Source organism: Scyliorhinus canicula, chromosome 27, assembly GCF_902713615.1.
Source record: "Scyliorhinus canicula chromosome 27, sScyCan1.1, whole genome shotgun sequence".
In the NCBI taxonomy this organism is placed as follows: Eukaryota; Metazoa; Chordata; class Chondrichthyes; order Carcharhiniformes; family Scyliorhinidae; genus Scyliorhinus; species Scyliorhinus canicula.
Window position 1 is genome coordinate 15,951,671 of NC_052172.1, and position 24,851 is coordinate 15,976,521.

At 50.4% G+C, this 24,851-nt stretch overlaps 1 protein-coding gene across 1 annotated transcript in view; it reads left to right on the forward strand.

Moving 5' to 3' along the window:
* slc1a5 (solute carrier family 1 member 5) overlaps positions 1-12,910 on the forward strand; it is a 33,740-nt gene extending 20,830 nt beyond the window's left edge. The window contains exons 5-8 of the mRNA XM_038785971.1: positions 1,073-1,306; positions 3,956-4,150; positions 10,277-10,411; positions 12,141-12,910. Coding sequence (XP_038641899.1) covers positions 1,073-1,306; positions 3,956-4,150; positions 10,277-10,411; positions 12,141-12,375 — 799 coding nt within the window. The 3' untranslated portion in view covers positions 12,376-12,910. The remainder of the gene's footprint in view (positions 1-1,072; positions 1,307-3,955; positions 4,151-10,276; positions 10,412-12,140) is intronic.
* Positions 12,911-24,851: the final 11,941 nt, after the last annotated feature.

Here is a 24,851-nt window from a genome sequence, read left to right on the forward strand (position 1 = left end):
CGGAAGAATTCAGCCATGTTAGAAGAACCCGGTCAATAATTTCAGGACCAGAACATATGTACGTGATTAGCTGGGCCTCTCCCACACCGTTAGTTCCACATTCTAATCCTACTCTGGATAAAGTTGTTCTGAATTCTTTTAAAAAAAATTTTAGCGTACCCAATTTTTTCTTTTCCCAATTAAGGGGTGATTTAGCGTGGCCAATCCACCTAACCTGCACATCTTTGGGTTGTGGGGGTGAGACCCACGCAGACACTGGGAGAATGTGCAAACTCCACACGGACAGTCACCCAGGGCCGGGATTCGAACCTGGGACCTCAGTGCCGCAGTCCCAGTGCTAACCACTGTGTCACATGCCGCCCCTGTTCTGAATTTTTTTTGTGGGGTTAAAATCCTTCTCTCTGTGAGCGACACGGCGGTGCAGTGGTTAGCGCTGCTGCCTCACAGCGCCAGGGACCCGGGTTCAATTCCGACCTCGGGAGACTGTCTGTGCGGAGTCTGCACGTTCTCCCCCGTGTCTGCGTGGGTTTCCTCCGGGTGCTCCAGTTTCCTCCCACAGTCCAAAGATGTGCAGGTTAGGTGGGGTTACCTGGAGTGGGCCTAGGTGGGGTGCACTTTCGGAGGGTGGGAGCACTCTATGGGCCGAGTGGCCTCCTTCTGCACTTTCTATGAACTCGTGGGTTGGATTCGTTGGTGACCACCTTGTTTTAGACAACAAAAACGGAACAATGATGGGCTTAAATAACTTGAAAGTAGACATTAAGAAGTAACAGAAAAAACAGCCACACTTACCAATTATTTTTCAGAATGGTTTATCATCCATATTTTAATACCTTTTTACCTGACCATTGTTTATTAATACTGTGAATTCTTGATCGCTGAGCTGAAACAACAGTGGATAATAAATGATCATTTAACTCTCTCTCTCTCTCTCTCTCTCTCTCTCGTGTCTGTCAACATTTAGTGTAATGTGAGAATTCAAAGAGTGAGGCTGGGCTCGAAGGCAGTTTTGAGCACCGGCCGGTCCATCCCCAGGAGCAGTCTCAGTAACCTGATGCTCTTTCCTGGTCAGGTACGCACCTTTCGGCATCATGTTCCTCGTTGCCGGGAAGATTGTGGAGATGGAAAACGTCCTTCTGCTCTTCACCAGCCTCGGGAAGTACATCTGCTGCTGTATCGTCGGGCACCTCATTCATGGGCTCATCGTCCTGCCCCTCATCTACTTCGTCTTTACCCGTAAAAACCCTTACAGCTTCTTGTGGGGCATCTTCACGGCCCTGGCTACTGCCTTCGGAACTGCGTCCAGGTAAGCTGGAGGGTCCGATGTAGCAAGTGTGGGATTATTTGTTTTCTCTCTTTGTCCAGGTTTTAAGGGTGTCCTAAAGTGCTATGCAGCCAGAGGGATTTATTTGACATGCAGTCACTGTTATAAAGCAGGAAGCATGCAGCCAATTTGCAAAAAATCGGCAAACAGCAATATGATGACAGCCAGATGTAATATTATTAATGGTATTGATTGAGAGATTCATATTGGTCGCTGCTCTTTTGAATAGTGCTGTGGGTGCTTTTGCGTCTACTTGAGAGAATATGTACGGACAAATGAATTACGAGCAGGCGGAGGTCACTCGGCCCTTTGGGCCTGCTCTGCCATTCAATAATAATCTTTATTAGTGTCACAAGTCGGCTTACATTAACACTGCAATGAAGTTACTGTGAAAATCCCCTCGTCGCCACATTCCGGCGCCTGTTCGGGTACACGGAGGGAGAATTCAGAATGTCCAATTCACCTAACAAGCACGTCTTTCGGGACTTGTGGGAGGAAACCGGAGCACCCGGAGGAAACCCACGCAGACACGGGGAGAACGTGCAGACTCTGCACAGACAGTGACCCAAGCCGGGAATCGAACCCGGCTCCCTGGCGCTGTGAAGCAACATTGCTGACCACTGTGCTGTCGGATTCGCTGAGGTCATGACTGATCTGGTTGTAACCTCAGCCCCACCTGCCCCCATTCCCGCCTACCTTCGCTAACCTTTTACCCCCCTTTGCCAATCAAGAATCTGTCTACCTCTGCCTTAAATATATTCAAAGACTCCACCACCTGAGGGTTCCAAAGACTCACTGTCATAAATAAGTGGCCCGTAATACCAGATTGTCCCATAACAAGAAACATTCTCACCACATTGAACCTGCCAAGACCCCTCAGGAACTCTGTGTTTGAGTTGTCTCCTGTTCTTCTAAACTCCAGTAGATACAGGTCTAGTCTCTCCAACCTTTCCTCACGAGACAACCCGCCCTATCCAGGTATTAGTTGAGTGCACCTTCTCTGAACTGCTTCCATCGCACTTGCATCCTTCCTGGCATGTGTGTGACACCAATGTTACTTGCCACTTGTCAGCCTGAGGCAGGATATTGTCCAGGTCTTGCTGCGTTTGAACATAGGACTGCTTCAGTATCCGAGGAGTCTCGAGTGGTCCAGAATATTGTGCAATCATCACTGAACATTCACACTTCTGACCTTACGATGGAAGGACTGTCCATGCCTACCCTGTTCCTGGTAGCTAGCCAATCTTGTATCCATGACAATATGTAACCCCCTATGCCATAGTCTATTATTTTTCATAGTAACCTTTCATAGGCACCTTATCTGGAAATCCAAGTATAGTACATCCACCGGTTCCCCTTTATCCACAGCATATAGTCAAATAAATTGGTTAAACATGGGGCGGGATTCTACCTTCTGGGGACTAAGTCCCCACGCATGCTGGAAAATGGGTGAGAATCACACCGTACTTTTTCCTCAAAGGTCGGGGGTGATTCTCCGTTTTCCAGGGGGCTAGCAGAGCCCCGGCGTGCGTTCCGCAGCTCTGACAGCCAGCGGCGCCCTGCTAGCCAGACCCCGCGGCCGAGCATGCAGCACGGTGGCCGACCTGCGTGGGCGCCGCCGACATGGCGGAGCCACACAGCGGGCCCGCGCGGGGGAAGGTAGGTCCCTCCCAGAACGCGATGGCCCGCCGATTGGTGGCCCCCAATCACAGGCCTGGCCACCGCAGCCGCGGGTCACAGCTGCCGCTGGGTGGTACCACATGTAACCACGCTGGCGGGAGTTCGGCCGGTCGACCGCGAAGAATGTCCGTGGGGCCGGTTCCAACGGCCCACGGCCGGTGCCGCGTCGACTGCGTGCGCGGGACTGGCGGGTCCGCGGAGAATCGTGGAAGCGCCATTGCGCCGGATTTCCGGCGTGAACGGCTACTCTCTGCCCCCCCTAATTCCGGTGCGGAGAATCCCGCCCTTGATCTCCCTTGCACAAAACCGTATTGACTCCATATTTTACCCTGAATCTTTCCAAATCCCCTGCTACAACGTCTTTAATAATAGCTTCGAACATTTTCCCTGTGACAGATGTTGAGCTAACCGTGCCAGGGACCTGGGTTTGATTCCCGGCTTGGGGGCGATGGGGTGTTGGTTCAACATCAACACGGCAAGCGGTCACCTCCGCTGGAAGTGTCAGCCAGGATTATGTTGTCAAACCTCCTGGAGTGGATTTGAGGCCACTGCCTTCTGACTCGGGACGCTGAGGCATGGCTGAGATTGCGCGCTGAGTTAAGATCGGATTTCAAGGGTGGCACGGTGGCGCAGTGGTTAGCGCTGCTGCCTCGCGCTGTCAAGGTCCCAGGTTCAATCCCGGGTCCGTGTGGAGTTTGCACATTGTCCCCGTGTTTGCGTGGGTTTTGCCCCCACAACACAAAGACGTGCAGGGTAGGTGGATTGGCCACGCTAAATTGCCCCCTTAATTGGGGGGGGGGAACAATTGTTTAAAAAATTGGATTTCATCTCTTGATATTTTTATTTTGAATGAAACTTTGTGTCTTTCGCCGAACCCTCCTTCTCTCCCCGCCTCTCTCTGTCTCTCTATCACTCTTTCTCTCACTCTCCCCCCCCCCCGGCCCTCCACAGTTCGGCCACACTTCCCCTCATGATGAAGTGCGTGGAGGAAAATAATGGCGTCAGTAAACAGATCAGCCGCTTCATCTTGCCCATCGGGGCGACAGTTAACATGGATGGTGCTGCTCTATTCCAGTGTGTCGCTGCTGTGTTCATCGCCCAGCTTAACAACGTCTCACTCAACTTTGTCCAGATCATCACCATACTGTGAGTATTGTTCACTTAATATAATTAAGCCTTTACGAGGTCAATTGTTAGGATTTGCAAGGTGCTGCCTGAACGGGCCGATTGATTAGTAGCATTGAAAAGGAGATTGGATAAATCCTTAAAGCAATACTTCCGGGAGCTTTGAGGGAACGAACAGTGGAACGGGATTCATTTGATAGCTCTTTCAAAGAGGCTCGACGGGCCGAGTGGTCTCCGTCTGGGCTGTATGATTTTAAAGCCGGGGAGGGGGTAGAGAGAAATCTTACACCAAGCCACCACAAAGGAGGACGGGCTGGTGGGTGAGCGGCACGGCGGCACAGTGGCTAGCACTGTTGCTTCAGTAATACAGGGACCTGGGTTCGATTCCCGGCTTGGATGATTGTGTGGAGTCTGCACGTTCTCCCCCCGTGTCTGCGTGGGTTTCCTCCGGGTGCTCCGGTTTCCTCCCACAGTCCAAAGATGTGCAGGTTAGGTGGATTGACCGCGCTAAATTACCCGTAGTGTCCAAGAAAAGATTAGGTGGAGGTGTGGCGCAATTCTTTCTAAGGGCCAGTGCAGACTCGATGGGCCAAATAGCCTCCTTCTGCACTGTAAAATCTATGATTCTGACCCAGGCATCCAGTGTGGGACATTCCTGATGTGTGCGTTGGGGCTGAAATGACGTGAATTATGGTGGGCGGTGTGACGCGGGCAGGGAGAGAAGGAGGGGTGCTGGTGACGATGAGGTGCAGGGGTGATAGTCCCGCAGTCCTGGGGGGGGGGGGCAAAAATGGGATTATCTCTGCCCTCATTTCAACACAATGAAGACATGGGAATGGGGGAAAGGTTTTGCTATCGTCAGTGGAGAATCTCTTGAGCTTGTAGAGCTTTTTTTCTGACCTCCAAATGTCTCCAAGCACTTTACATCTGTAATGTAGGAAACGTGGCAGCCAATTTTCCATAAACATTACTCACCTGCACCTCTTGGAAACAGCGTGATGGATTTTTCTTTTTCGACGTGACCTTGGTTTAATAGCAGCTCTGACAGTGCAGTGCCCTCTCGGTGCTGTACTGGAAGGTCAGCCTTGATTTTTAGACTCGGAACCTGGTGTAGCTGTTGGGCCTGCAACTCTGTGACTCAGACGCGAGTGTGCTAAAATACTTTTCACTGTACATCGGGACATGAGACGAAATCAAATCACAGCCTGGTGTGGCAACTGCTCGGCCAAGAGTCGTGAACACCGCCCAGTCCATCACACGAACCTGCCTCCCATCCATTGACTCCATCTACACCTCCCGCTGCCTGGGGAAAGCGGGCAGCATAATCAAAGACCCCTCCCACCCGGCTTACTCACTCATCCATCGGGCAGGAGATACAAAAGTCTGAGAACACGCACTAACAGGTTCAAAAACAGCTTCTTCCCCACAGTTACCAGACTCCTAAACGGCCCCCTCATGGACATATCTCTTCACACATCTTCTCTACCGGGCAGTACTACACCCCTTCCTGTATGTTTCACCCGATGCCGGTGTCTATGTACTTGCATTGTATATTTTGTGCATGCCCTGTTATGTATTTTTCATAGAATTTGCAGTGCAGAAGGAGGCCATTCGGCCCATCGAATCTGCACCGGCTCTTGGAAAGAGCACCCTACCCAACCGCACACATCCACCCTATCCCCATAACCCAGTAACCCCATCCAACACTAAGGGCAATTTTGGACACTACGGGCAATTTGTCACGGCCAATCCACCTAACCGGCACATCTTTGGACTGTGGGAGGAAACCGGAGCACCCGGAGGAAACCCACGCAGACACGGGGAGAATGTGCAGACTCCGCACAGACAGTGACCCAAGCCGGGAATCGAACCTGGGACCCTGGAGTTGTGAAGCAATTGTGCTAATCACTGTGCTACCGTGCTGTCAATGATCTGTCTGAACTGTACACAATACTTTTCACTGTACATCGGATAAATGTGACGATGAACAAATCTAAATCCATCAGGCCGGATGCGCCGTGATATAATGATTGGATAGTGCCAAGTATAGATATTCCTGAAGGGAAGGCCAAGGGAGAGGGGATTCCCAGGCTGGTGGGAATTGCTTTGAGTAGTCAATGGTGCATGGTGTTGTTCGTAATAATAATAATAATCGCTTATTGTCACAAGTAGGCTTCAATGAAGTTACTGTGAAAATCCCCTCGTCGCCATATTCCGGCGCCAGTTCAAGGAGGCCGGTACGGGAATTGAACCCCTGCTTATTCTGCATAACAAGCCAGCTGTTTAGCCCACTGGGCTAAGCCCTCTGAGCTGACCTGAAAACAGATTTGTTCGACCCCCAACAGTCCCTAATTGCACCGTTGTGACATCCCCCATCTCCATCCCTGCCATCCCTGATCAGCTGCTGAAAGCCTCATCTGTGCCTTTGTTACCTCCAGACTTGACCATTCTCTCAATGGTCTCCGGGATGATCTCCCATCCTCCACGTTCCATAAGTTTGAACGAATCCAAAACCCTGCCACCTGTATCCTAACTCGCGAAAGGTCACCCCATCACCACAACTGACGAAAGGTCACCCCATCACCACCTGCCTAGATTCTAATTTGCACCGCCCCATTCACCCTTCACCCCTGTGCTCTCTGACCTCGCTCCTGGTCTGGCATCGCATCCTTGTTTTTTCCAATCTCTCCCTGGTCTCGCCCCTCCCTACATCTGCCAGCTCTTCTCGCGCTGGATCCAACTTGTTTCTGTGATGCACAGTGAGTGAGTGAGTGAGGGGCTGGTTTAGCTCACTGGGCTAAATCGCTGGCTTTTAAAGCAGACCATGCAGGCCAGCAGCACGGTTCGATTCCTATACCAGCCTCCCCGGATAGGCGCCGGAATGTGGCGACTAGGGGCTTCATTGAAGCCTACTCGTGACAATAAGCAATTTTCATTAGGGGCTGGTTAGCTCACTGGGCTAAATCGCTGGCTTTTAAAGCAGACCAAGCAGGCCAGCAGCACGGTTCAATTCCCGTACCAGCCTCCCCGGACAGGTGCCGGAATGTGGCGACTAGGGGCTTTTCACAGTAACTTCATTGAAGCCTACTTGTGACAATAAGCGATTTTCATTTCATTTTCATTTTTCATATACGCGTGTGCGCGCACAGCTTAGGGGGAACGTTATCTTCACTGCTGTCCTGCTCCCCTTCTACCTGATATACCCCTCCCCATTACTGCCTCAACAACCTGCATTCATAGAGCACCTTTAACGGACATTGCTGAGGTCTCGCCAATTCAGGCCTCTTGTGCAACCCCAATTTAATTGTCCCACTGTTCATAAGAACATAAGAACCAGGAGCAGGAGTAGGCCATCTGGCCCCTCGAGCCTGCTCCACCATTCAATGAGATCATGGCTGATCTTTTGTGGACTCAGCTCCACTTTCCGGCCCGAACACCATAACCCTTAATCCTTTTATTCTTCAAAAAACTATCTCTCTTTATCTTAAAAACATTTAATGAAGGAGCCTCAACTGCTTCACTGGGCAAGGAATTCCACAGATTCACAACCCTTTGGGTGAAGTAGTTCCTCTTAAGCTCAGCCCTAAATCTACTTCCTCTCATTTTAAGGCTATGCCCCCTAGTTCTGCTTTCACCCGCCAGTGGAAACAACCTGCCCGCATCTATCCTATCTCTTCCCTTCATAATTTTATAGGTTTCTATAAGATCCCCCCTCATCCTTCTAAATTCCAACGAGTACAGTCCCAGTCTACTCAACCTCTCCTCATAATCCAACCCCCTCAACTCTGGAATTAACCTAGTGAATCTCCTCTGCACACCCTCCAGCGCCAGTACGTCCTTTCTCATGACTCTACCTTCAGCTGTCTAGGCTCAATGCTCTGGAGTTCCTTCCCGGAATCCCTTTACCTCTCTCCACTTTTTAAAAATGCTCCTTAGAACCTAGTTCTTTGACCAAGTTTGTGATAAACGTTTCTTGCATGGCTCATTATCAGATTTTGTTCAATAAGCTCCTGCTGTTTTGAACTATATTGAGGGTACTGTATAAATGCCAGCCGTTGTTAAAACAGTGAGGAGGCAGAGGTGTACATAAGTTACATGGTTAAAGAGAAACAGGATGTCAATGAGCGTAGTAAAGAACTTGCATTACTATAGCGTCATTTGTGACTTCTCAATGCCCAACAGGAAAGGGTCCAGAGGAGGATCACAAGAATGATCCCTGGAATGAAGAGCTTGGGATATGAGGAATGGTTGAGGACTCTGAGTCTGTGCTCGATGGAATTTAGAAGGATGAGCGGAGATATTATTGAAACTTACAGGCTACTGCGAGGCCTGGATCGAGTGGACGTGGAGAGGATGTTTCCACGAGTAGGAAAAACTAGAACCAGAGGCACAGCCTCAGGCTAAAGGGACGATCCTCTAAAACCGAGATGAGGAGGAATTTCTTCAGCCAGAGGGTGGTGAATCTGTGGAACTCTTTGCCGCAGAAGGCTGTGGAGGCCAAATCACTGAGTGTCTCTAAGACAGAGATAGATAGGTTCTTGATTAATAAGGGGATCAGGGGTTATGGGGAGAAGGCAGGAGAGTGGGGATGAGAAAAATATTGCCTATGATAGAATGGTGGAGCAGACTTGATGGACCAAATGGCCTACTTCTGCTCCGATATCTGATGGTCTTAACAGACAATGAAGTACTTCTGAAGTGTAATCACAGTTGAAGTGAAGAAGCCGAGAGAGAGAGATGGAAAAAAAACTTATTGAAAACTTATATTGAAAAGCTTTAAAAACGTGGGCAGAAAAAATGTTTGTTTAACGACTCACAACCATTCACATTAGTCGGTCAAGCCCTAGATGTCAATACTCACAACTTGCATCATCATTTCCTATTGTATTTTTGTGTTAATTGCTGAACCTTTCAATAAACCTCCCGGGAGGGGGAATCCCCTCTCTGGTCTATCCAAGGCAGTACGAGAAGGATCACTGCCCTGCCGCCATCCAGCCACTGAATGGCGCTGCATCGAAAAGGGCCAACATGATCAACAGTGAGTCCCTGGCAAAGACTCATTTTGGAGTACAGTACCTGTTGTGACCTGGGGTTAAGCAGGTCATGGGACACTTGTGGGATTGGGGGATTGATATTACCAAAGAGCTACAGGAATACACACTCCCCCACTTCCTGTATTAAACTGGAGGGCCATTTTCGTTAGAGAGAAGAAGGTTAAGAGGTGACTTAATTGAGGCATACAAGATGATCAGAGGATTAGATAGGGTTGACATTTAGAGGCTTTTTCCCCGGATGGTGATGTCCAGCACGAGGGGACGTAGCTTCAAATTGAGGGGAGATAGATACAGGACAGATGTCAGAGGTAGATTCTTTACTCAGAGTTGTAAGGGCGTGGAATGCCCTGCCTGCAACAGTAGTGGACTCGCCAACGCTAAACGCATTCAAATGGTCATTGGATAGGCATATGGACGATAAGGGAATAGTGTAGATGGGCTTTAGAGTGGTTTTACAGGTCGGCGCAACATTGAGGGCCGAAGGGCCTGTACTACGCTGTAATGTTCTATGAACTGTGTGCTGGCTCCTGTAGTAGAGTAACTGCTCTGTACTCTCGTTCTGTTGCATTAAACCCTCTTCTTTTAACTCAACCAGTTTGGTTCGGTGTGGACTCCTTTCCAGACCTTGTAATCGTTCCAAAGGAGCCAATCGATCTGCCTCTGGTGTCAAGTCCAACATTGAGCGCCGATTGGCTGCATCACGCCTCAGCCGCAATCCTGCTCTCTCCTCGTGTGTGTGTGTGTGTATTACGTATATCTCACGTATAGCTACGATTGACCTCAGCAACATTTTGAACTGGGGCGAGGATGAGGGTTCAAAAGGAAACAGAAGAGAGAAATCAGTATAACGAAGGGTGAAACTTTTGCAGTGTCGAAAAGCACAACTGGTTCCACCAGTGGGGTGGAAAGTAGCCTTCCTTAAACAATCTGGGCGTATTGCTGACTCTTACCTGCCCTCTGAAATGGTCTGGTGAGCCATTCAGATCCATTATAGAAGGCAGCTCACCCCCAGGTTGGGAAACGGGCTGAAGGTCCCAATTCTCTTGCATTAAGTGTCCCCTTGTTCTAAACTTTGCTGATCCTTGTTTTACAGAGTGACAGCCACTGCCTCGAGTGTTGGAGCTGCTGGGATCCCTGCAGGCGGCGTGCTGACGCTCGCTATCATCCTGGAGGCTGTGGGACTGCCCACCCAAGAGATCTCGCTGGTCCTCGCTGTTGATTGGCTAGTGTAAGTAGCGTTTTTTAAAACAAAATCCTAGGAGGCTTGACACGTTGCTGCATTTTGTAGACGGTACACACGTCTGCCACTGTGCGTCGGTGGTGGCGGAGCGAGTGCATGTTTAAGGGGGAGCCAATCAAGCGGGTCTGCTTTGCCCTGGTGTTGAGCTTCTTGAGTGTTGTTGGGAGCCGCGCTCATCCAGGCAAGTGGAGAGTCCATCGCACTCCTGACTTGTGCCTTGTTTCCAAAGGTGGACAGGCTTTGGGGGGGGGGGTCAGGAGGTGGAGATACTCACCACAGGATTCCCAGCCTCTGACCTTTTTGTAGCCGCAGTATTTTATATCTGCGACACCAGTCAGCAAACAAGAAACGATGTTTTAAAACAAATAGTTACACGATCTTCATACAGTATTATAGTGCAGAAGGAGGCCATTCGGCCCATCGATCTGCACCGGCCCTTGGAAAGGGCACCCTACTTAAACCCACATTTCCACCCGATCCCCGTAACCCAGTAAACCCCCACCTAACATTTTTTGGACACTAAGAGTAATTTAGCATGGCCAATCCACCTAACCTGCACATCTTTGGACTGTGGGAGGAAACCGGAGCACCCGGAGGAAACCCAGGCACACACGGGGAGAATGTGCAGGAATCGGACCTGGGACCCCGGAGCTGTGAAGCAACAGTGCTAACCACTGTGCTACCATGCCGTGCACTGTAATATGCTGTAATAACTTGCAAATGTGAGGGAGGAACTTTGGAGCCAGAGGCACTGGGTTCTAGTGCTCCCCCTCATGCCCCTTCAACTGATCAGGCCTCGCTCAGCAGTGAGAAATGGGGTGGATCAGTCAGAATTCCCATTCCGGAAGCTAACCAGCACCCCGCCCCAGCTAGGCTGGGAAGTGAGCAAACATTCGCATTAGTTTGTGATGCCCGCTAGGGTCAAATAGGTGGCCAGCACTCCTGGTGGGACGGCATCAATCCTGGGTTGGGGGGGGGGGGGCAATGGAAATGGTTCCTCATGAGGAAGGCCTATAGTGTCTCAGCATTTATTAATAGGGGCCATGAGTTTCAGAGCCGTGGGGTTATGCTGCACTGTACATGACCCTGGTGCGACCACATTTGGAGTATTGTGTGCAGTTCTGGTCACCTCACTAGAGGAAGGATGTGGAAGCATTGGAAAGGGCGCAAAGAAGATTCACCAGGATGCTGCCTGGTTTGCAGGATAGGTCTTGTGAGGAAAGGCTGAGGGAGCGAGGGCTTTTCTCTGGAGCGGAGGAGGATGAGAGGCAACTTAATAGAGGTTTATAAGATGATGAGGGGTATAGATCGAGTGGACGTTCAGAGACTATTTCCTCGGGTGGATGTAGCTATTACAAGGGGGCATAACTATAAGGTTCAGGGTGGGAGATATAGGAGGGATGTCCGAGGTAGGTTCTTTACTCGGGGAGTGTGGAATGGACTGCCTGCTGTGATAGTGGAGTCGGAAACTTTAGGAACTTTCAAGCGGTTATTGGATAGGCACATGGAGCACACCAGAATGCCAGGGAGTGGGATAGCTTGATCTTGGTTTCGGACAAAGCTCGGCACAACATCGAGGGCCGAAGGGCCTGTTCTGTGCTGTACTGTTCTATATTCTATGTTCAGTGGCAGGAGAGGTTGCAAGCTAGTGTCCACAGTTTCAGAGCCTGGCCCCTTGCACATCCAGCCACGACTGACACTTGTGTTTTGTTTGCAGGGATCGCACCTGCACGGTGCTCAATGTGGAAGGCGACGCTTTCGGAGCTGGGCTCCTCCAGTGTTACGCTGACAAGCAGAAATTGGAGCATCGGGCGGAGGAGCTTGCCGAGGTGAAAACGGAAGCGCCGATTCCGGAGAAGTCCGAAGAGGAAGGGTCGCCGCTCCTCAAGAAAGACGTGAAGGTGACCTTGGAAACGGGGAACAGCTCGCTGGAGAAGGAATCGGTGATGTGAGGCCTCGCTGCTGTGTGGATTGGAGCATCCTCATGTGGACAGTGTTACTCCAGAGCCTCCTGTTCGGAAAATTGGAAAATCCTCTCCCCTCTCCCATAAACGTGGGGACTTGTGAAGAGTGTGACTGGGGAGAAGTCCTTTACTGTACTTGGCATTATTTCCCCCTTCACTGCCGTTCCACACCACCCACCCTCCCCTTTTAGGCCTGGAAACCTTTTGAGGCCTGAGGCCTGGTGTGGCTATGAGTACCAAAGTTTCACCATCAACTGAGTGTGATGATTCCGACAAAAGGCATCGACCTTGACATCTTCGGACAGTTTTGATCTTTAAACCAATGGTGTATTAGGTGGTTTGTTATCCCACTGTCTACTGACACTGCCCTCAGCAGAAGTGCCATTTTCCACTTGGTTTTATCGAGTCTCTGGCAGTCCCTCTCTCTCTTTTATGCATTGTTACAGCTGTGCTGTGACTTATGCTGTGTGCTTTTCTCTATGTCGCTAACGTCTTTAGTTACCATTAGATAGGAGAGTGTGGGCGGGGGGGGGGGGGGGGGGGGGGGAATTAAAACTTGAATGACCAATCTGCATCCCCAGCTTACTCTGGCGAGGGGCTTTTTACAGGGGGGGGGGGGAGGAAGTGAAACAAACACTTGCATTTATAACAATATCTTATTGTGGCGTCTCCGTTCTACCTTGGAATCGAGTGGACCGCTTTTGTGTGGGTGAATGGATGGCCGCTGTGTGGCGATGTCGCCGGGCAGTCTTTTTCTCAGCAACAGTGCAGCTCGGCATCACGCGTTGGTCACGCTCCCACTCGCGAGGGTGAGAATTCAAGTCCCGCTCCAGACACTTGGTGGGGGGGGAGCAGTGTGCAGGCTGACACTCCAGGTTCCAGGCCCAAGGCGAGCGCTAGGCCCTATGAGCTGCCACTCTCTTCACCTGGGAGTTAAATCCAGGCTCCGCCTACCCTCTCAAAGTGGACGTGAAAGATTCGAAGTGGCTACCTCAAAAAGAAAAGGCTCTCCTCGGTGCTTTCGTCAATATTTATCCCTGAACCAACATCTTAAAAACGGATGATCTGAGCGGGTTGCCACCTTGCTGTTTGTGGGATCTTGCTGTGCACAGCTTGGCTGCTAAATTTGCTACAGTGCTTCAGTGATGACACTAAGACTCCTGACTGCGAAAGACTTTGGGACATCCCGGGGTGGTGAGAGGTGCTGTACAAATGCAGGACCTTTCCTTTATTGGGTTTTGGATCTGGAGAGAGGTGGAGGGGGTTTGGGAAGAGGCTATTTGTTCTTTTAACGTTGTCAATTTGGGAGATTTAGTTGGAGCAAATCCTTTGAAGATCTATAACTTGCAGTGACAATGAAAGATTGTGGGGGGGGGAGGAAACACTACATAATCGGAGGTGGGGGTGTGGCAGGGCAGGGAATAATCTGGTGTGCATTTTTGGAGGTGTTATTCTGAGCAAGGCCACCGTGCCAGTAGGCTATAGACTGAATGGGGAAAGAGGGTGGGAACTATGAACTGGAGACCCCAGACTGATTTGTTTCTCTCTCTCTCTGGTCAACAGCTGAAAGGCAAGGGGCACACACGGTTTGTCAGTCTTGCGTACTGAGACCCATCAACCCTCTCCTTCAGTTACTGACTTGCCCAATTTCCTGAATTTAAATATATATTATATTTCTCCGGGAAGGAAGACCCTTTCTTGCTATCTGCCCTTCTCTCTCTCTCTCAACACACTGTCGCCCCCCCCCCCCCCCCCCCCCCCCCCCCCCCCCCCCAAAGCCCCCAGAGCTGCAAGAGGACTTGAACTTCCTTCATTTTACCATCCCTGATTTCCTGGGATATTTTACGAGACTGGGAAAAAGGCCTCTAGCGGCCTCGAGTCTTCCTTTTAAACTGGCGCACGCCTGCGAGGAGGGAAATTGGGGTCGATTGAAAGGCAAAAAACGTTGCGCCGCGGAGCACGGGCGCGTGGGCGCCTGTCGGATGGGCAGGTTGGTACTGCGTACGTGGTAGAAATATTGGGGGTTATTTTTAATCTTTTTGTGCTCGACCTGTAAAAGTAAATGTCTCGAGCGCAATGTCCAGATCGTCGATTTGGAGTTCTGGCTGAAATGTGGACCAATCAGAATTTGGCCGAGAAGGTTAGAGGAACGCCGATCTTTAATATTTAAGGACTAGAATATAGCGTGTTAGTTATGTGCGTCTTTAGTTAGGCCAGACCTGGAGGTGATGTGATCAGTTCAAGGCCCCACACATTCGGAGCTATACAATATAATTATATATAGACTCTTTCTCTCCATGGATGACCCACTGAGCATTTTCAACATTTCCTGTTCCTTGTTCAGATTGCCAATTATTGCTTCGGCTTCTACCCCAATGGCACCTGGTCTCGAGGTTAAACTAAGAGGCCCAAGTACACACGCTGGGGTTGTGCCCTGTAGAATTTAGGAGGTTGCAGAGGTGATTTGATCGATGCTTTCAAGGTATTAAGGGGACAAATAGTTTCTCTCTACTTGGCCTATTCCCACTAGCTGGGGAGTCTAAGACTAAGAGAGGTGTAGTCTAGAAATTAGAACCAGAATTTGGAGCAAAGGTTACATGGAGTTCTGGCTCGGATCAAACTTTGTCTCATTAAATGATCTACTCCTGATCCTTAGAGCAATTCCGCTCCTTAAAAAATCGATGACAATCCTGTGGAATCATGTAGTGCAAAATGGAAGCCATTCGGCCCATCTTTTGTGTGCCAACTCTTTGAAACAATTATCCAATTGATCCCAGACCTCTCAGCTATTCCACATCTGCAGGTACAGATTTCCCTTTTCCAAGCTATATCCAATTCCCTTTGAACTAAAATGTGTTTGCCTGCCGGAATTCAACAAGCTGAACCATGAAGGTTGGGTTCTTTCAAATATGGGTTGTGTCTGTCACAAACATTGAGCTGTTTAGTAGGTGCAGGCAGATCAGTCGCTGTATAACACGGATACAGTACTGGTGGGGACAGGTCTATCACTGTTAACACTAGGATACAGGACTGGGGTACAAGTCTGTCACTGTATAACATGGGTACACTACTGGTATCATAGATATCATAGAATTTACAGTGCAGAAGGAGGACTTTTGTGCCATCATGTCTACACCGGCCCTTGGAAAGAGCACCCTACTTAAGCCCACACCTCCACCCTATCCCAGTAACCCCAACAAACCTTTTTGGACACTAAGGGGCAATTTAGCATGGCCAATCCACCTAACCTGCACATTTTTGGAAATGTGGGAGGAAAGCGGAGCACCCGAAGGAAAACCACACAGACACAGGGAGAATGTGCAGACTCCGCACAGGCAATGACCCAAACTGGGAATCAAACCCGGACCTGTACAAATTTGTCACTATTAACATTTGGATACAGTACTGGCGGGGAAGTGTGTCACTATATAACACTGGGGTACAGTACTGGCGGGGAAGTGTGTCACTATATAACACTGGGGTACAGTACTGGTGGGGACGGGTCTGTCACTATATAACACTGGGGCACAGTACTGGTGGGGACGGGTCTGTCACTATAACACTGGGGTACAATACTGGTGGGGACGGGTCTGTCACTGTATAACACTGGGGTACAGTACTGGTGGGGACGGGTCTGTCACTGTATAACACTGGGGTACAAGACTGTTGGGGACAGGTTTATCACTATATTAACACTGGGGTATGATACTGACGGGACAGGTTTATCACTATATTAACACTGGGATTAAATACTGACGAGGACCGGTTTATCACTCTATAACATTGGGGTACAGTACTGATGGGGACGGGTCTGTCACTGTATAACATTGGGGTACAGTACTGGTGGGGACGGGTCTGTCACTGTATAACACTGGGGTACAGTACTGGTGGGGACGGTCTGTCACTGTATAACACTGGGATACAGTACTGGTGGGGACGGGTCTGTCACTGTATAACACTGGGATACAGTACTGGTGGGGACGGGTCTGTCACTGTATAACACTGGGATACAGTACTGGTGGGGACGGGTCTGTCACTGTATAACACTGGGATACAGTACTGGTGGGGACGGGTCTGTCACTGTATAACACTGGGGTACAAGACTGATGGGGACGGGGTCTGTCACTATAACACTGGGGTACAAGACTGATGGGGACAGGTTTATCACTATATTAACACTGGGGTATGATACTGACGGGACAGGTTTATCACTCTATAACATTGGGGTACAGTACTGGTGGGGATGGGTCTGTCACTGTATAACACTGCGTACAGATCTGTCTCTGTATAACATTGGGGTACAGTCCTGCCAATTCTAAAGTCATTAATATAAATAATAGGTAGTTTGCACTACAAGTGTGCTCTCAATTGCAGAGATATGGTGCATTGTCATCAGTGACGGGGAAGCTAATGTTTCTGGATTTTTAAGAACTGATATTGCAACTTTTTAACCCTAACTAGACAGAACACGATTTCCTCCCTTACATCCATTGCACACAATCTTCCAATAAGTCTTCGAACGCAGTATAGTAGCGCAGTGGTTACGTTACTGGCCTAGCGATCCCGATTATGACCTGGGACACGGGTTCGAATCCCGACAAGCCAGCCGAGGACTTTAAATTCTGACGGTGGAATAAAAACACTCGTATTAATAATGGAGGCCACAAAACTACTCTGATTGTTGTGAAGACCCATCTAGTTCACTCATGCTCTCCAGATAAGGAAATCTGCCGACCTTACCCGGTCTGGCCTACATGTGACTCCAGACCCACAGCAAATGTGGCTGACTCCTCAATGCGGGATCACCTCTTGGGGAAACTTCTTGGGGACCCAGTAAAGCGATCAAATGTAGCGATATTCAGCTTATTGGGCTCCATGACGACGTGTACTTTACGCAAACACAATTTTCCGCACTGAAAATTATTTTTAAAAATAATTTAAAGTGCCCGATTCTTTTTGTTCCCCCAAAGGAAGGAACAATTTAGTGTGGTCAACCTGCCTACCCTGGACGTTTCTGGGTTGTGGGAGGGGGTGGGGTGAGATCCATGCAGACACCGTGCCGTGAGGCAGCAGTGCTAACCACCGTGGACTGGAAATTCTCACACGATCTTTGGCTTGTGCGTCAAATTCTCCATCCCGCCCACGACAGGCAGGACCAGCAGGTTTAGGCCAAAGAAAGAGCTTGGAGTACTGATATTTGTTTTTTTTTCTTATTTATTCAGGGGCTGGGCCTGCCTTTAATGCCCATCCTCATTGCCCCTTGAACTGAGTGATTAACGAGGGCATCTAAGAGTCAGCCACATTGCCGTGAGTCCGGAGCCTCATGTAGGCCAGACAGGGTAAGGGCGACAGATTTCCTTCCCTAAAGGACGTTTAGTGATGGATTTTTACAACAAGTGACAATGGTTTTGTGGTCGCCGTTTCAACCTTTTTATTCCACATGTTTACTGAATTCAAATTTCACCCTCTGCTGTGGTGGGATTCGAACCTGGGTCCCCAGAGCATTATCCTCGCTCTCTGGATTATTAGTCCAGTGACATAACCACCGCGCCACACAAAACCCGGGAGACTTTCATTACAGTCTGGAGAAGGAGTTAAGGTCGATGTTTCACATCTCCGCACTTCCTACACTCCTGAGAAGAGTTGGAGTTTTTTTTTAAAGCATTGCGCAGAAAGGGGAAGATAGATCACAAAGGGGGAAGGACCGCGTTGGAGTGGCGGACAGGTGCGATTCAATGACAAAAGGGATGACTGTACAAGACATGCCGGCACAGTGGTTAGCACTGCTGCCTCCCGCCGCCAGGGACCCCGGTTCAATTCCCGCGTTGGGTGACTTTGTGGAGTTTGCACGTTCTCCCCGTGTGTCTGCGTGGGTTTCCTCCGGGTGCTCTGGTTTCCTCCCACAGTCCAAAGACGTGCAGGTTAGGTGGATTGGCCGTGCTAAATTGCCCCTTGGTATCCAGGGATGTGCAGGTTAGGGTATAGGGCAGAGTGGATCGGTACAGACTCGATGGGCTGAATGGCCTCCTTCTAAATTGTCGGGATCGTGTGGAGGCAGGAGGAGGGTGTAAAAGGACAAGGAAACTAGAAGAGCCTCAAGGAGGTTTAAATGGCAACAGTAGAACATTACCAACAGCAGAACATTGCCAATTACCTCTCTGAAACAGTGGTTATGATTGAAAATGGTCAAAATTGTTGAGCGGGACGGTTATAAAGTAATGTGAAGCTATAATATATAGTTGCTAACTGCATACAGACTAGGACAGGACTGTCTAAACTAAGACTAGTGGCCACTATCCATTCTTTGAATATTGACAACATGGCTCATGAGGTGGGGCTTTTAAAAAATGATCTCATGCGATGGGAGCCTTACTTGAAAGGCCACCATTTATTGCCCACCCCCAATTGTCTTTGAGGAGGCGACAGTGAGCCTTGAATCGATGTGGTCCTTGGGGTATAGGTACACACGCACCCGCAGTGCATCTCGGCCTATATCTAGGCTTTCTCTGCTCACTTGTTTGTCCTGCTTGAACTTTGGCTCTTCGATTTTTCTCTTGTTTTCTTGGCTTCACGACGGCAACTGGAGCGACCTGGGAATGATGGCTCTTGTGGCTCGAAAATACGAATGTTTCAGTCCGTGGAGGCCAAAGGCTTTGCTTGCTTCTGGGGTTAGGCCTATGGTGCTGGAACTTTGATTCCACTCTGGGGGGGGGCGGGCGGGGGCATGTCTCCTTCGTGGCTGGGAGTAATTATGGTGTTGGTGGTTTTGCGGTTTGTAAAGTGCAGTTGTATTCCCGTTTCCTGTCGTGTGCATTTGTACCTTGTATGTTTCGAATTTCCATATTGTGGCAGTACGACAACTTCCTCTGTGTCTGTGAATGTTTAGAAACGCACAGTGTGTTTTTCTCTTGCATTTGGGCCAATTGTGTGGTGTGTGTGTGTGTGTGTGTGTCTCTGTCTCTGTTTTGAAATGTTATAATTGGACAAGGTAAGGTCTAATTGGGCAGCCCCTTCTGAACCCCTCCCCACACCAATCAGTCTGGGGCGGGGTCCAGGGTGAGGCTCGAGGATTTGTTTTGGCAATGTGGACAATTCGTCAAAAACCTGGGCAATAAAACACCACCAGAAGTCAAACTAAATTGTCTTTTTTTATTTCCCAAAGTAACGTGTGCTTTTTTTTTTGTTGTTGTGTCGGAATGAACATCAGAAGCTGTCAAATCCAGGAATAATGCAACATACTGTGTGGGACTGAAACTAACTCGTTGCTTCGATTGTTAAAAAGGCTTGGCATGTTTCAGAACAAAATGTTGATTTCCCCTCCCTCCCACCACCCCTCTATTCTTCCTCCTGACCAGATACAATTTTCCCTAATGCACCCAACTCTAACTGAAGGGTGGGAGGGGAAGGTCTTTCTTCCGAATAAGATGTGGTGTTCTTTGTGATTCTGTTATCAGGATGGATGTCGTAGTGTTCACAAAGACCACAGAGGCTTGGTTCGTTAACGAAGCTTACTTTTATTTACACCACTTATTAAAGCTTGATAACTTACTCCTACAGTAAACAATAGTCTACAATCTACTCTACTAACACTAGTCTCTACACTCTGTACTCTATACCCTCTCACTGCTCCTCTCCAGCCTTCTCCCAGAAGCCTGAGAGTTGGTGCTTTATGTAGTTCTGCATCTAGCTCCATCTGGTGGTTAATTATGATATGGCATTAACTCTTTGTATTCTGAACATTTCACATAATGTCAGATAAGATGCCAGCTGATTGTTATCACACCCATCAGCTGCTAACCGACATGCTTATTTCCCATGTTTTTTCTTCTTAATTTGTATTTATCTTCGACATAAGAGAAGGTCAGCGTCATTCTCTAGGTCCGCGTCACCTCCTGGATTGGTTCCCAGCGCCTGAGGCGGAGGGACATTCTAGAGAATGTCACCCTCCCTCCGCCGTATTGGCCCAGGGATTTTCTGTGCTCTGTCAGAGGGTTACGTGGCTGGGAGGATGTAAGTGGCGGAATGGGGTGGCAGGAAATCCAGAAACAGTTTCTCCCGAGTGTGCTTTCCAACCCTCAAAAGGCAAAGTTGGTTCCTTTTATCATCTCACTTTCCTGACTGTGGAATCAGTGCATAGATTGGCGACCAGGTTTGCCTAACGCTGCTAGTGCCTACATTTTGGAATGTCCTCACACTTTCTCGGTGCGAATTGTTTTCTTTCTTAGTGCTGGAAGATGGTCAGCTTACTAATGAGCTCATGTCTTCTAACAGCCAGTCAAAATAAAACATTTTACAACGAGATGCTCGTATTTTTCCATTCAAACATTGGTTGATGCAGACCCGATGGGCTGAAGGGCCTCTGCTGTACTGTATGACTCCTAGAATCGTCAAATGAATGCCCTGGTTGAACCTGCCTCCACCACACTTCCAGACCCCAGCCATTTGCTGTGTGCATTTATTTTATAGTGGCATAGAATTTACAGTGCAGAAGGAGGCCATTCGGTCCATCGAGTCAGCACTGGCCCTTGGAAAAAGCACCCTACTTAAGCCCACACCTCCACCCTATCCCAGTAACCCCACCTAACCATTTTGGACACTTTAGCACGGCCAATCCATCTAACCTGCACATCTTTGGACTGTGGGAGGAAACCGGAGCACCCGGAGGAAACCCACGCACACACGGGGAGAACGTGCAGATCCGCACAGACAGTGACCCAAGGCTGGAATCGAACCTGGGACCCTGCCGCTGCGAGGCAGCAGTGCTAACCATTCTGCTACCACGCCGCCCACATTTCTTTCCTCATTTGTTTCTTTTGCAAATCACTTTTTAAAATCTGTGCCCCTCGCGTTCTCCTTGTCGACTCTGTCTGGCCCTCTCCTGATTTTGAGCATCTCGTATCAAATCTCCTCTCAGCCTTCTTCTCTCCAAGGAGAACATACCCAACCTTTCCAGTCGGTCATTCACAGACTTTAACTGTATTCCTGACGCTGTGGTGGGGGGAGTTTAAATCATAAGATTTCGCAACGTGCTTTATATTGAACAAATACCTGTGGAAATCCAGCGACTGTGTCATGTCCAAGCCTCCACAATCTCGGCTTTTTGCCAATTTTATCATCTTACATATCACTGGTTTTAATCGCTTTGTGCCTACTGCTGCCTGAGCCCTAGGTTTGGCAGTTCTCTCCCTAAACCCCTCCGCCTCCCTATCCCTCCTCCGTCAGCAATCATGGAAAACGTTGAACAATGAGTCACCCAGACTCGAAGCGTGAGCTCTGTTCGCTCTCTCTCTCCACAGAGTCTGTCCATAGGGGCATGGATGGGGTGGATAGGGAGTCAGCTGTTCCCCTTAGTTGACGAGTCAGTCACGAGGGGACACAAGATCAAGGTGCGGGGCGGGAGGTTCAGGGGGGATTTGAGGGAAAACTTTTTTACCCAGAGGGTGGTGACGGTCTGGAATGCACTGCCTGGGGAGGGGGTAGAGGCGAGTTGCCTCACATCCTTTAAAACGCACCTGGAAGAGTACTTGGCGCGTCTTAACATGCAAGGCTATGGGCCAAGTGCTGGCAAGTGGGATTAGGTAGGCAGGTCGGGTGTTTTTCATGCGTCACTGCAGACTTGATGGGCCGAAGGGCGCCTCCTTCACTGTATTATTCTGTGACTCTCCCAGACCCGCTGAGATTGTCCAGCATTTCCTGTTTTTGTTTCAGATTCCAGCAGTAATTTGCTTTTATTTTAATATTTCCTTGTGTGGCCCAGTAGCAGATTTTGCTTACTGACTCACAGTTAAACCGTGAAGCACTTTGGGGCATTTTACTACATTAAAGGTGCGATGCAAATACAAGGGGCGGGTTTCACCATTCCCCCCCCCCCCCCCCCCCCCCCCCCCGATGGCAATTTCGTAATCAAGGATCGGGAGGAGAATCTCTTTTGGCGTCAACATCGGGGGCGGTGCCTCTTGCCGGTTTTGTATCCTCCGCCCTCTCCGCATTGGCGTCATCACACCGTGCGCTGCATGCCGTTGGAACGGCGTCAGCGCGTCGCCTGAAGACCCTCCCTCAATGCTCCGCCCCCGATGGGCCGAGTTCCCGACCGCACTACCTGGCAGGTCGGGTGGGGGGGGGCTTCCCCGAGGACTGGAGGGACTGGTGGGGGGTAGCCAGGGGAACACTATCTGGCAGGTCGGGTGGGGGGGGGGGGCTTCCCCGAGGACTGGAGGGACTGGTGGGGGGTAGCCAGGGGAACACTATCTGGCAGGTCGGGTGGGGGGGGGGCTTCCCCGAGGACTGGAGGGACTGGTGGGGGGTAGCCAGGGGAACACTATCTGGCAGGTCGGGTGGGGGGGGGGGGGACTTCCCCGAGGACTGGAGGGACTGGTGGGGGGTAGCCAGGGGAACACTATCTGGCAGGTCGGGTGGGGGGAGGGGGGGGGCTTCCCCGAGGACTGGAGGGACTGGTGGGGGGTAGCCAGGGGAACACTATCTGGCAGGTCGGGTGGGGGGGGGGGCTTCCCCGAGGACTGGAGGGACTGGTGGGGGGTAGCCAGGGGAACACTATCTGGCAGGTCGGGTGGGGGGAGGGGGGACTTCCCCGAGGACTGGAGGGACTGGTGGGGGGTAGCCAGGGGAACACTATCTGGCAGGTCGGGTGGGGGGAGGGGGGGGGGCTTCCCCGAGGACTGGAGGGACTGGTGGGGGGTAGCCAGGGGAACACTATCTGGCAGGTCGGGTGGGGGGGGGGGGGGGGCTTCCCCGAGGACTGGAGGGACTGGTGGAGGGTAGCCAGGGGAACACTATCTGGCAGGTCGGGTGGGGGGGGGCTTCCCCGAGGACTGGTGGGGGGTAGCCAGGGGAACACTATCTGGCAGGTCGGGTGGGGGGGGGCTTCCCCGAGGACTGGTGGGGGGTAGCCAGGGGAACACTATCTGGCAGGTCGGGTGGGGGGGGGCTTCCCCGAGGACTGGTGGGGGGTAGCCAGGGGAACACTATCTGGCAGGTCGGGTCCGTGCATGTTTTACAGCGCGGCCGCTGCAGGTCATCGGCGTGTGCATGCGCGGCCATTCTCCAGCCGTTTATATCGTGGGAGCCGGGGGTTTTATCCGGTGCCGCTAGTCGCAGGATTGGTGAGGAGTTGGTGCCAATAATTTTGACGCTAAATGCCACAGATCCTCCGCATTTAGGCTCAAAAACGGTCAATCCAGCCCAAATTGTTCATGTCAGTGAATTAGTTCTGAAACCCCCTCTGCTGGTTGTCAGCTGCAAATTCAATTTTGTAGTCGCATAAAAAGGAAAGACTTTTTTTTCATAGAATTAACAGTGCAGAAGGAGGCCATTCGGCCCATCGAGTCTACACCAGCTCCTGGAAAGAGCACCCTACCCAAAGTTAACCACGCCTCCTTGCCGAGGTATAAATAGTCAAACGCCCGGTGGTCGTCCATTTTATTGTAGACAACCGCAGGGCTAAGTTAGAGCATAGAGCATAGAACAGTATAGAGCATAGAACAGTATAGAGCATAGAACAGTACAGCACAGAACAGGCCCTTCGGCCCTCGATGTTGTGCCGAGCAATGATCACCCTACTCAAACCCACGTAACCCGTATACCCGTAACCCAACAATCCCCCCATTAACCTTACACTACGGGCAATTTAGCATGGCCAATCCACCTAACCCGCACATCTTTGGACTGTGGGAGGAAACCGGAGCATATCATGGAATTTACAGTGCTGAAGGAGGCCATTCGGCCCATAGAGTCTGCACCGGCCCTTTAAAGAGAGCACCCTACCTAAGCCCACGCCTCCACCCTATCCCCGTAACCCAGTAACCCCACCTCACATTTTTGGACACTTAAAGGCAATTTATCACGGCCAATCCACCTAACCTGCATACCTTTGGACTGTGGGAGGAAACCGGAGCACCCGGAGGAAATCCACGCACACAGGGGGAGGACGTGCAGACTCCACACAGACAGTGACCCAGCCGGGAATCGAACCTGGGACCCTGGAGCTGTGAAGCATTGATGCTAACCACCATGCTACCGTGAGGCCCCATTTCTAGTTTATTAAAGCCTAACTTTTGTAAAGTAACTCGTCTCTCGTGCAATTGATGGCACATCACTGCCCCCGGATCATGTGTTCCTGATCCGGGGGCAACCCTATCCCCTGCCCGCCTGCCCACTGACCACCCATAATTCTCACTGACCGCGGAGGCCTCTGGCCGTGTGGCTGAAGGCTATTGCTAATGGGGAATTGGCAATCAGTTTTTTAAAATATAAATTTAGAGTACCCAATTCTTTTTCCCAATTATGGGGCAGTTTAGCATGTCCAATCCCTCTACCCTGCACATCTTTGAGTTGTGGGGGGTGAGACCCACACAGACACGGGGAGAATGTGCAAACTCCACACGGACAGTGACCCGGGGCTGGGATCGAACCCGGGTCCTCGGTGCCATGAGGCAGCAGTGCTAACC